The 12,610-nt window shown below is 50.0% G+C and overlaps 1 protein-coding gene across 1 annotated transcript; it reads left to right on the top strand.

The window, feature by feature from the left end:
* Positions 1-10,064: 10,064 nt before the first annotated feature.
* On the top strand, positions 10,065-12,425 carry CC1G_02248 (hypothetical protein; the record flags this gene model as incomplete). Its single annotated transcript, XM_001834460.2, has 2 exons — positions 10,065-10,205; positions 10,260-12,425. Exon 2 carries the CDS (start codon positions 10,269-10,271, stop codon positions 12,423-12,425), a length of 2,157 nt encoding a protein of 718 aa, XP_001834512.2. The 5' UTR covers positions 10,065-10,205; positions 10,260-10,268.
* Positions 12,426-12,610: the final 185 nt, after the last annotated feature.

Genomic DNA, 12,610 nt, shown 5'->3' with positions numbered 1-12,610 from the left:
GAAGCTCAGAAGTCGGATCCAACCTTCACTGATCCGGAAGGATACTACCAGTCATGGAATGACTTCATCGATCAGTTCCGAAAGTATTTCTGCCTACTCCCAAATAAGGAAACTGCAAAGAAACAGCTCAAGCAACTCCATATGGGAAAGAACACCTGTGACTGGTACACGGGAATGTTCAACAGCTATGCAGAAGCCACCGGATACGGTGAAGAATGGGCCCTAGACCAATATAAGGCTGGACTAAATCCCGAGCTCCGACTAAGAGTCGCCACCCAATTTGCTGCCAGACCCGCGGAACAAAAGAAAATTCCACCCACTCTCCAAGAATGGAAGGACGCCACCATGGAAGTAGATAGAGAATGGCGAACGGAGCGAGAATATCGCATGCGAGCCACAACAGAAGGTCAAAGTGGTCTACCGGGACCCCCCACAAACAGCAAAGAGGGAGGAAAAGGATCCGGACGCCATGGATGTTGACGCCATCACAAACAAAACATGATCATCCGGCACACAGAATGGAAAATGCTTCATCTGCAAGGAAAAGGGACATCCGGCGCGAGCCTGTCCAAAAGCCAAATGCGGAATATGTCGACAACTAGGACACACGACACGAGCTTGCCCCAAACACCCTGACTCGGGAAGCTCAAATATTCGGGCCACAACAAAGGGCGAAGGATCCGAGGAGGATTTTTCATAGGGGACATCTTAAGGTCGATGGAGATCGTCCCCGAACTGTCAATTGGAACGGCGACGATCACCACCCGAAACAAACGATCGATCGTCTTACCAATTGAAATACCCGATAGTGGCATCGACACAACGGTCCTGATCGACAGCGGAGCGGATGACCTATTTATCCACCACCGGATGGTTGACAAATATAAAATCCCTACAAAAACACTTAAAAACCCCATCAAAGTCCGAAACGTAGATGGAACTGCAAACAAACAGGGGACCATCTCACAAACGGTCGAACCCACCATCAACATTAATGGACGACTACAAAAATACACTATTTACGTCACGGGATTAGGAAAATGGGACTTCATCTTCGGGATGCCCTGGTTACAGAACGAGAACCCTGACATCAATTGGAAGCGAGGAGAGGTCAAATGGAGAAACGCCATCTCCCCAACCATGGAACAAGACGATCAAGATCTTCTCCTCGCCTTCATAGAAGGGAAAGCTACAGAGGAAATCAATGAGAAGTGGCTCAATGTGACCAGCACCGAAGAAAGAGACTCCGATTATGAACCACCTCTCGAAGAGGACCTCAAACTCAAAATCCCCGCATGCTTTTCATGAATTCCTAAGTGTCTTTTCGGAAAAAGCATCAAACCGATTCCCGGAAAGGAAAGAGTGGGATCACGCAATCAATCTCAAGGAAGGCTTCAAACCCAGATCATTTCCCATCTATAACCTCACACCTGCCGAGGAGGAAGAACTCACGAAGTTCATTGACGAAAATCTAGCAAAAGGGTACATCCGTCATTCGAAATCACCAATGGCATCACCCATGTTCTTCGTGCCAAAGAAAGATGGAAAGAAACGCCCGTGCCAAGACTACAGATACCTCAATGAATGGACGATAAAAGATGCCTATCCACTACCCCTAATTTCGGACATTATGGACCGGGTGAAGGGAAAACGATACTTCACTAAGCTCGATGTCCGATGGGGGTATAACAATGTGCGCATCAAAGAGGGAGATGAATGGAAAACGGCATTCAAAACCAAGAAGGGACTCTTCGAAGCATTAGTCATGTTCTTTGGGCTCTGTAACTCGCCCGCAACATTCCAAAGGATGATGGACCACATCTTCATCGTTGAAATCGAGGGAAGACTTGTTATCATCTACATGGATGATATATTGATCCCTGCAGACACCCCAGAAGAATTAGAACACATGACTAAAATCGTTCTCAAGAAACTCAGGGATAATGATCTATTCCTCAAGGTCGAAAAATGTCAATTCGCCCAGACGCGAATTGAATACCTCGGTATGATCATCGAACACGACAAGATCATGATGGACCCAGAAAAGGTCAAGGGAATGGCCGAATGGCCCACTCCCACGACGGTGAAGCAAGTACGATCCTTCCTAGGATTCGGAAACTTTTACCGAAAATTCATCATGAAATATTCCGAGATCGCCAGACCTCTAAATGAACTCCTGACCAAAGAAAAGGAATTCGCTTGGACCGAGGAATGTGATAATGCATTCAAAACCCTGAAACAGCGATTCATCGAGGAACCCGTCCTCAGAATGCCAGACATGTCCAGACCATTCCAAATTGAGTGTGACGCTTCCAAGTACGCATACGGAGCGGTTCTCACACAGGAAGACGAAAATGGCAAGAGACATCCGGTAGCCTTCCTATCGAAAACCTTCACTCCCGCCGAACGCCGATACGAGATCTATGATCGCGAACTCCTCGCAATAGTACGATCCCTGCAGGAATGGAGACACTATCTCCAAGGATCAGAATTCGCCACCCACATCCTTTCCGACCACAAAAATCTAACCTATTTCAGGCAGCCACAAAAGCTCAACGATCGACAAGCCCGGTGGTCCCTGATACTGTCCGAATACTACTATAATCTTAAAAATATGCCCGGCAATAAGATGATTCAAGCCGACGCCCTTTCTCGGAGACCCGACCACATACCCGAAAAAGACGAAAACGACCTACCAACTATCCTATTGAAAGAACAGTTATTTATCGATGAACTCGACATGGATACCTCCATAGGTTTGATTGACCTTGAGCTCCAAAAACGAATTGATCAGTCTACAGGAATGGATCAAACCGCAATTGAGGCCATGAAAACCCTAGTCGAAGGCGGATCAAACGAAATGAAACAAGGACTTCATGATTGGACGGTCATTACCGAAGAGGGAAAAACCACACTCTTCTACAAGAACCGACAATATATTCCGAAGGACAATAACATCCGAAGAGAGATTGTCCAACGATATCACGATGCGGTAACCGCGGGACACCCTGGAGAATTGGAAACATTCCATGCCATCAAAAATCATTATTACTGGCCCGGAATGAAGATGTTCATCAAATCATACATCCAGGGATGTGCGCAATGTCAGCAGTTCAAAATCAAGAGGAATCCCCATAAGATCTCCCTCATGCCCATAGAAGGGAATGATCGACCATTTGGTTATGTCGTCATCGACATGATCACGGATCTTCCGGAATCAAACGGATACGATTCGGTCCTGACCGTGGTGGACCACGGCCTCAGTAAGGGGGTGATCTTTATTCCAACGAAGAAGACAGCAACTGCTGACGACATCGCAAAACTTCTTATGGAAAATCTCTTCAGACGCTTCGGATTACCGGACAAAATCGGTTCTGATAGAGGTCCCCAATTCGCAGCCAAAGCTCTCAGAGAGTTGTTCCGTCTCATTGGAATAGACTCTTCACTATCCACGGCTTATCACCCACAAACACAAGGAGCCATTGAACGAGTACATCAGGAATTGGAGACATACTTATCGATCTACTGCATCACAAACCAAGAATCGTGGGCAGACAAACTAGCCCTCGCTGAATTCACATACAACAGCCGAAGGCATGCAGATCGAAAACACTCTCCATTCGAACTCATCATGGGGTTCCAACCCAAAGCCTTACCAACGACGTTCTCCAAAACTCAATTCCCATCAGTGGAAGAACGACTCAGGGCTCTGGAAGAAGATAGGAGAGAAGCGATGGCAGCACACGAGCTTGCCAGATCAAGAATGGCCCAACGAATCAAGGGGACACCAAGACCTTTCCGCAAGGGTCATCGAGTGTGGCTAGAAGCCAGAAATATCAAGCTCCCATACTCCAAGAAAATGACGACAAAACGAGAAGGTCCCTTCGAAATCACCGAAGTCCTAGGACCAAACACGTTCCGCCTCAAACTTCCCCCGACCTGGAGAATCCATGACGTCTTCCATGCAACTCTACTTTCCCCATATGTCGAAACAGAAACACACGGACCCAATTACACACTCCCTTCTCCCGAATTGATTGATGGAGAAGAAGAATATGAACTTGACAAAATCCTCAAACATCGAGTCGTGAGGAACCAACGACAATTCTTAGTATCATGGAAAGGATACCCTCTCTCCGAAGCAGAATGGAAAAAGGAAAAGGAACTTTCCCATGCTAAGGAACTCCTCAAGGCGTACAAACGAAAACACAAGCTCACATGAGGAAGCCACATGCCCAACATGCACATCTCATAAACCTGAAACATGAAAAACTCAAGGACGACATGCACCCTTATCTTAGAACATGAAGACAACATGAGGCGTTATCTTGAACACCCCTCAAACACATGCCCCATGACATCAACCAAGAAAACACGAGGACTTAGACTTAAAAGAAGGAAGGAAGACTCGATTGAAGAAAACAACAAGTCCCCCAACTTCACTCGACAAACCACCTCCACCCAATAGCATGTCTGCTCCTCAGTACAACTACCTTGCCCCTGCCATGCCCGTTCCCCCTCTCAACGAGGAGGAATCTCTCTTCATGGTCACCAATGCCCAGTACGCCGTCCGACTCGAGAATAGACTTCTCGAAACCCCTGGTGCTGAGCCCGTCGCTCGCATCGTCTCTATCGGACACATGATCGCCCTTATCATCGCCCAACTCATGGGCATAGTCAACACTCTTCATCAGTTCGTCTTCGGGATTCACGAACACCTTGTACACCGTCCCGAGATCACCGATCTTGTACTGGAGCTTCGAAACCCCCAACCCGAAGCTCCAGGCCCCCAACTCTATCACCACGTTCCCCAACAACCTCCCCCGCCTCCTATGCCCATTCCTGACGATATTCCCTCGCCTATTATGCAACGACCAACTCAACTTCGTATGCCAACTCCCGGACCATCATCCAATATCATATATCGGGCGACTCTACGGGATACTTCATTCGATCCCAACGACCTCCCCCCTCTCCAATACCCTCCGACACCGACTCCCCCATCTGCTCCCCAAAAGGAGATCATTGACGTCGACGACCCCACCCAGCCATGGAACCAACCTTTAGGTTCCGAACTGAACCCAATTTGGGTTCGCGACTTTATCTCCCGCCTTCGTCAAATTGGAATTCCGACATGCAACCTCTGCCGAAAGACGGGTCACCTTGCTAGCCGATGCAAGGGTAAAGGTAAACTCCAGGAGTAGTTTAACTCTAGTAGGGGGGTAATGTTACGAACATGTATGCTTACTATACTGTATTACTATACCTACCTCATTCCCACCTTATGTTTTTCATCTCAACTCATCGTCTTACTCATATTTACTGCGCATTGATGACTGCTGACTGATACTCATTAAAAACACACCAAAACCTACATACATTCCGCGGAATACGCATGTTATCCATGAGGACTACGCCTCATGGTTAACACACGTCTTCTAGTATATAAACTCTCTAGTTCTCTTAGTTAGCTTCCTCACTTCGTTCTTAATTGTTCATAACGCTATACCAAGTCTCAGTGCGAATACAAATATCTTTAGTTATCACTCAAAGTCTAGCTCGAAGTTCACAAAGCTACAGGCGAAGAACTCTTGACGTAGTCACGAGTTGATTCATCGACCACAAAGTCGCTGAGTACTGGACGACACGTGCTTGTATCACGTATAGTCCATAACAACGGGGTCTTGTTGGACGGGTGGCAGAGAGGCGGGTGAGGATAGTAAAGATGGTGATAAAGTGGAAGTGGGAGGTTCGTTATCTGAGCGTTGGGCAACAGACGTGTCCTCCGACTCCCTGGGGATGGGAAGTGGTGTGAGGGCGCGGCGAGGGGTGAAAGTAAGGGCTGTGGTGGGGGTAGAGTGTCCGGAGCGGCGGAGGCTTGTTACTGCGGAAAGGGCTTCTGCTAACGCGGCGTAGGTAACGTGAAAGGGGACGGGTGTTTCGGATTCTTCTTCTTCTGATTCTTCTTCCTTGTCGTTGTCGTCTTCTTCCTGGCTGTCTTCTTCAGATGATGTTGACGGTGGGCGAAAGGTTTTCGGTGCAGTGTTGGTGGTTGCTGTTACTGGGGCGGGAGATGATTCGGCGGAGTGGAAAGCGGCTGGGGATTCTTCAGTATCTGGAGCTTCGGACGGTGGGGGTGTAGCAGGCGGCGGCGGTGGATGTTCGGAATATAGAACTGCTTCGTAGTTGTCTTCGGATGCTTCAACAAAGGAGGCGTAATCCGGAAGATTCTTGGCTAGGTATTCGTAGTCGCGGGGGCGGAGCGGGTTATACCGTTTTGGACAGGGCTGTTGTAGACACTTCAGGTGGGTGTTGGTGATGTACCCGTCGGCGTGCTTGCCGGACCAGACTAGGACAAAGTGCGGTTTAAACTCGCACGGCGGAATCTTGGCTGTAGCGGTGAACCAGGGTTGCCAGAGTGGGACCTGATCGGCAGGTCAACCAGAAGACCAGGAGTGCGGCGGGGTTGCAGGGACAACGATCGGCGTTGCCGGTGCGCAGGGATAGCTTGACCTAATGTCGCGAAGAGCGAACACTAAACCAAACCAAACCTTAAAACCAGAGCGGAAGTGCCAGAGAGCGGAGAGCGACGAGAGAGATGAGAGCGATGAGCGACAAGTTGCAGCAGAAAGCTATCTCGGTGTATTGTCGAAGAGGTCAAGCTAAGGAAATACAGAGCGAACTACCTTGCTCATATACCTATTCTACCAGTTACATAGCCACGATGAGTCGAGATGACGAGCAAATGGTGAAAGACAGAAGAACAATAAAAGATAGTCACAAGGCTGTGCGAGGCTGCACGAAGAACAAGGATAAAACAATAATGAAGTAGAAAGACGTCAGAATGAGTCGAAAGGTAATACAAGGCAGTGCGTAACAATAAGAACAATAGAGGTAGGGTAAAGGGCAAAACGAGGCAGTGTTCCATGAGAGAAAGAGTCCATAGACGAGGATAAAGATAAGAAATAGGGGTAACAGGAAAGATAAGATGCGGACACAGATAAGATAAGATGAAAATGAAAATAGGGGCCGTACCAGCTGTTCACGACAGAAACCAAGTTCAGATCCCAAGCCCCGTAAGTGTCTCGATGCCACCATTGGAAACTGACCACAAGGCAGCTAAGGGTTACTTAGAGCGAACACCATCTAAGGATGATGGGATAAGCGCCCGACTGATTACCGGCACCCTAGTCGGCTTAGGTCGGTCGGGACTTTCCAGAAGTAGCCCCGGAGGTATGACCCCCAGATTACTATCTGTGCGACTCGCGAGCTCCAGGCAGTCCCGTGGAATAGGATACCGTCGGTCGATCGGTAACAATTACCCGAGAAGCACTTTTTCTATTGACAAATGTTAAATGTACGACGGGTCTGAATCTACAGAACAATCCGCCATTTCGTTCCTTCTTAGATATGCACCCAGTTGCCAGGATGCTCTTCAGATGTAGTACTTGGGTACATTAAGTCACTGGGGTTCGACTGCCAGGGCGTGTCGTTCAGCAAGGTCTATATAGCGGCAAAGATGATTGCACACGCACCCTGGTTCTGGCTTCATGGCTGGGGTAGCACAGATATCCCTCGCGATAGCAGAGAGGAGGACGATGGTGCAAGTAACCATGCTGTAAACTACGTAGAAGGAAGTGGACTTCAAACAAACAGAAACGTCTTAAGGCACGGGGAAGTAGAAAGTTCCGTAATTCAACATTCGTGGACAAAGTGAGGAGGACAAGGATTGAATGGCGTTGAAGTGTGATGCTCGGTGATCCACCAGCGATCTTCCTCATTTTCAGGGATGGATGCTCCAGATGCCATCATCCACATTCCTTCTCGGGTCGGAAATACTTAGCCCTGGATATGATTCAATGATTCAATGAGCAGAGCCCATGTTAGATTGATCGAACATGGAATGACCTATCATCACATAGTATCGACGAAACATTTCTTTCTGTTGGTTGAAGCCGTGAGTATGATAAGGGCGAAGTTTGAACTGGAAGTCGCGTTCAAGTTAGCGCATGGAAATCCACTTAAGCGCGCGTTGATAAGATAAGATGCAGGAAAATAAGATCAGTGTGGGAACTTGGTGCAGAGGGCCGTTGTAAGCACGGCAGCACGAGCCTTTCATTATATTTCTGTATCCTACCGGCGTCAGTACGAAACAGTTAGCACAACCTCCCCGAAGACAGTCTGACAGCTGGATGCTTCCCAATCTTGTCAACACTGTCACAGCGCGCGGAATCTCAATCAGGATTCCTAACGGGCCAGGGATGGGCTGGTAGACTGGGTAAGACGTGGGAGGGCTATGTTTTATTGAGAGGTGTCCTGGGTCTAAACCTAGGTTCCAAACGTGTGCCGATTCGATGACGCGACCTGGGACAAATCTGGGTACGACCTGGTTCGAACCGCGGGCCACGGCCACAACGGTTGGCGCGCATCAAGACTCGCTCGTCTGGGCGGAGCTTGGCCTCTGACCGTGTAATGAAAACCGCTGTAACCTTTGATAAGGGTCGTCAAACTTCAAGAATTGGCACCTCAAGGTACCTTCACCGCAAGATATTCCGGCCTAGCGTGAAGTGAGCGCGAGTCGAGGTGCACTGCCACAGCCTCGCTTGCACCTCGACCATCATCACCTCACCGCCCGCCCCCCTCGTCGAAATAGAGCACTCGTCATTTTCGTCTTCCCACCCTCCTCTCCCACTACACCGACTCGCCCACGCCAGCCAAGGGCAGACCCAGGAGCCACACCCCAACTCACCCAGCCCCGAAAGACAGTACCTACGCTTAATCCCTTGGCCAATGCTAATCCATGATTTCCTTATACACGAACGAACTAGACTTAGATCCCGCGAACCTAATTGCATCATATAGATTTACACACACAGCATAGAATTATTAGAATCTAGATATCATACATGCACACCCACACCCCCCAGATGACTCACTAGAATCCTCATCCCAGAACATATATAGAAGCAAACCATTGTAATCGCACGGATCGTTAGAAGACCGCTTCGCATTCCTGCACTCTCTGAGAAACGGATAAGCAAAGTGAAAACCGAGGCAAGCAACGCGAGTCGGTGGTTCACCCACCCACCCTCGCGGCTCATCTTGTCCCTTTCACAGAGTCAGGCTAGCCTTCCCAGAGCGAAGGCCTACGGCGTTCTCCCTCACACTCTCAGTCGAGACCATCTGACCAACCAAGTTGGTCTCCCACCTCTCTATTTCGACGTAAGGCTCAACTAATCAAAGACCTTGCCTTGCAACACCAACTTTTGAGCGCGATGTGTGTCGGAGTTGCCAGCCATCGGCTGATGGTATCAATCGGCAGGCAAGGGCAATCAAGCAATTCCCTAATGGCTATAATACAAAGCTCGGCGCACTCTTGGCGAGGGGTCCCTACGACTCTGAAAAACCGATCTTTACTTACGTAAAGGCTCGGAATTTTATTTTGCCAACGTTCGGTTTTCTGTGTTCGACTAAGTAGGCCGACTGTCGACTGTCTCGACTCTTTCCCAAAGGCATCCAGGACCCGTGTATGGTAGCCCTCATGTTCTGTGGACCTACCTCTAAGCCGACACCAACATGAGACCTCGTCTTCAAGTTGGGGGGCTGTGCGGCACACACGTTTCCTGCATGTGTGGCGCAAATACTTGGGTTGGACCGGTAAACCAGAGCCTTCTTATCTGTCGCGAACAGCACTTACCAAAAAAACTGACAGCGGGAGCGTTTTATATTTATCAGGCTGTGTGACTACGGCATCTCACATTTAGGCTGAAGCCAATTGTCGTCGAAGACTTCTTGTGTGGGCTTGGATTGAGGTGTCGCACTGCCCGAGCTCAAGGGTGTACCCACATGTTTACAGCTCCTCTCGTGGAACGAGCTCCCGCTGTACCTCATACACAATTTCTCGACGACTTTCCAATGCAGCCGTCCCGTCGATCTCCATTCCTCCAGCATGTTTACAGCTCCTCGTTCATTTGGGGCGCCTGAATTTGCTCTTTTAGCGGCCATCGTTGTCATGTGTGGTCCTACTACCTCTACCTCCCGGCGTTTATCTGCGCACACTTGCAGAACCGCCTACAATACTGATCACAAGCCCATCGATCCCTAACGACTCGCCGACCTTATCGACCGTCTGCGACGCATCCATTTGTGCGCGTCTCGTACACCGCTGCCGGTTCGACTCATATATATGAGCGACCACCGTCCAGGTAAGGTGTTGTTAATCCCTGAAACTCCTTTGACTAACGACTTTCTGATCTTAGTAGTGAGAGATGAAGATCTGGAAGGCAATCACCTCTTGTTTGGCGCGGGTTCGTTCTCGCTCTCAATGGATGCTTCGCCCTTGTCGAGAGATGCTTCGCCCTTGTCGAGACGGGCCTTTCGGCGTCACCACCTCTGTTCCTCAATTGGAAAGCGAAGGCCAACTTAGTCCTTGTTACAGCGGCTCAGCCCGTCCGACTGAGGCCAACCGTGATGCCCTTCGACCCAGCATCAAGGGAAGATTCCCCCTCGATGACGTTCCCCAGTTGAACGAACGCGATCAGGAGGGCATTTGCGTTGTCTCAAATTCACACAGAGCATTAGAAATATCTCAATCTGATCTCACTTGCCCGCGACATCCGAAAGATACCAACAATGATAGCCCAGAAGTCGATGACGAAAGACCCGACAGCAGCGATCTTCTTGATTCCCACTCGAGCTATGGCAATCCGATTCGAACTTGGCTCAGCGAAGGACTCCTTCCGTATCACTGCGATGCTCCCGCCATTGCTCTCTCCACCAACTCGATTGCCTCTCCGTCCTCTATGGGGGAGGGGTCTTCCATCCATACCAGCCCTCCTGCGCCAACATATCGACAAATTTCAGCTGCTGAAACTTTCCAAGTTCACAAGGGGGCGGGTTTAATCGTCACCATCGACGATTCCTACTGTTTAATTCGTTTAATGCAGCTCCTAGCGTCTATCCCGGCCACACAAAACGCTCATCAAAGTTCTTTCCCTTGTGTGGCATTCAGTCAAGCCCCTTTGCCTCCGTTCCAGGGACAGTTTCTTGCACCCTTCATTTACCCTTGTGACAGGATTGAAGAATGTCATGAACAGTGGCTGGTGGTTGTTGAATCAGTCCTGGGGAAGGCTCCTGTCGGGTGCGCGTTCTTGTTAGAATTTGACCACCAATCTCTAACCGTTTCGAATAGACATTCACTGGCGTATCCCATCATCCCCAACACTTGCTACATCATCCACCTCCCCAGCTACCCTTCGAGCAATCGCCCTGAAGAACGCTCAATCGTCGTCCGTCTCGTGAATATCCTGGACCACACCAACTCTTTCACGCATCTTGGAGTCGAGTACTTCGTTCTGGACGATGATGAGGACGTCACCATCACCCTGAAGCCTATCTTCGACGCTCAAGCCGGCGATCATGTCGCCTGGGAGATTCAGGGTCAACGGTGGCTCGTCCTCGTCATCGATCCCAACCTGGCCTTTGGCTCGAGGGGCTCGCTGGCTCCGCGCCTCTCTTCCTGGACATCTCAACACCGCTCGACTGGTGATGACGACACCACCTTATCCTCGCCCTCTGACTATCAGTCGTTCGAGGTGGACAACGAAGCGACACGGGATGTGGACGCAAGCGACGATATCGTGGTGTACCCTCGCCACCTCACAACCACCAGTGCACCGTACAGTGATGGTCGCATTGACCCTCCCCCTCCGCCCGGCCCTGACCAGATCTCTTTGCCTTCAGTATCGACTGACGTCGCTACCCAACCGTCATCCCCTGCCCTAGCCGCCTCTTCTGATCATCAACCAAGGACCACCTGCGCGAACGCATTGGGTCTCACCTTCCGGCCAGACCGATCTCGCACACGCGGAGCACCTTCCTGGCTCGACTTTGACGAAGACACCCTCAAATCCCTTCTCCGTTCAACCAGTGCGTCGACATGTCCATCAAATGGGCGAGGAGCAATGCTCGGTCCCATGACGATTCGAGGTTCGAGGCAATACAAGATCGAATCATTTGATCTTGGGTCAGGATGTGTTCCTGCCCTGTTCAGAGGATACGGACCTGTTGGAAGTAGAGGTCTCCCATTCTTCCAGTTGGGGATGGGACTTAGCCAGTCGAGGACCAGCCGTGCGCTTTTCGGACTCCAACCCGCGCCTCAGCACGCCGCTCGGTATCGTCGCTCTTGGGCGCGTTGGGATGATGATGCTTGCGATAAACTCGACTGGGAGCACCATCTGGGTTATCGTCTGATGGAGGACATAACAGAGTTGGCTGAGGGTGATGAACCACCCGGTGCTGCTGAGGAACGAGGAGTTGAATTCCCCTCGATAACAACGCCCGTGGCTTCAAGCATCTCCAATCCCAATCTTACCCCTTCGCCCCTTGCACTGTCCCTCTCGCTCAGCGGCCTTGACCTGGGGTAGCTCGAGGGGGAAGTTTGAACAGTGATCATCCTATTTCGCCATAGGTGTATCCCGACTCGGATTAGACGGAGTCTGCCTATCAGCTTTAGTTTTGGACTCGGGTAGCATCGAACATACGAAGGGAGTTTTATAGGCTAGCATATCGCAGGAACGCACCTTCGCGTCTATTAGCGCTTCAAGCTTCA

Source organism: Coprinopsis cinerea, assembly GCF_000182895.1.
Source record: "Coprinopsis cinerea okayama7#130 chromosome 10 map unlocalized cont3.10, whole genome shotgun sequence".
Taxonomy (NCBI): domain Eukaryota; kingdom Fungi; phylum Basidiomycota; class Agaricomycetes; order Agaricales; family Psathyrellaceae; genus Coprinopsis; species Coprinopsis cinerea.
The sequence above is the reverse complement of the archived record's forward strand: the minus strand, read 5'-3'. Positions and strand labels throughout refer to the sequence as shown.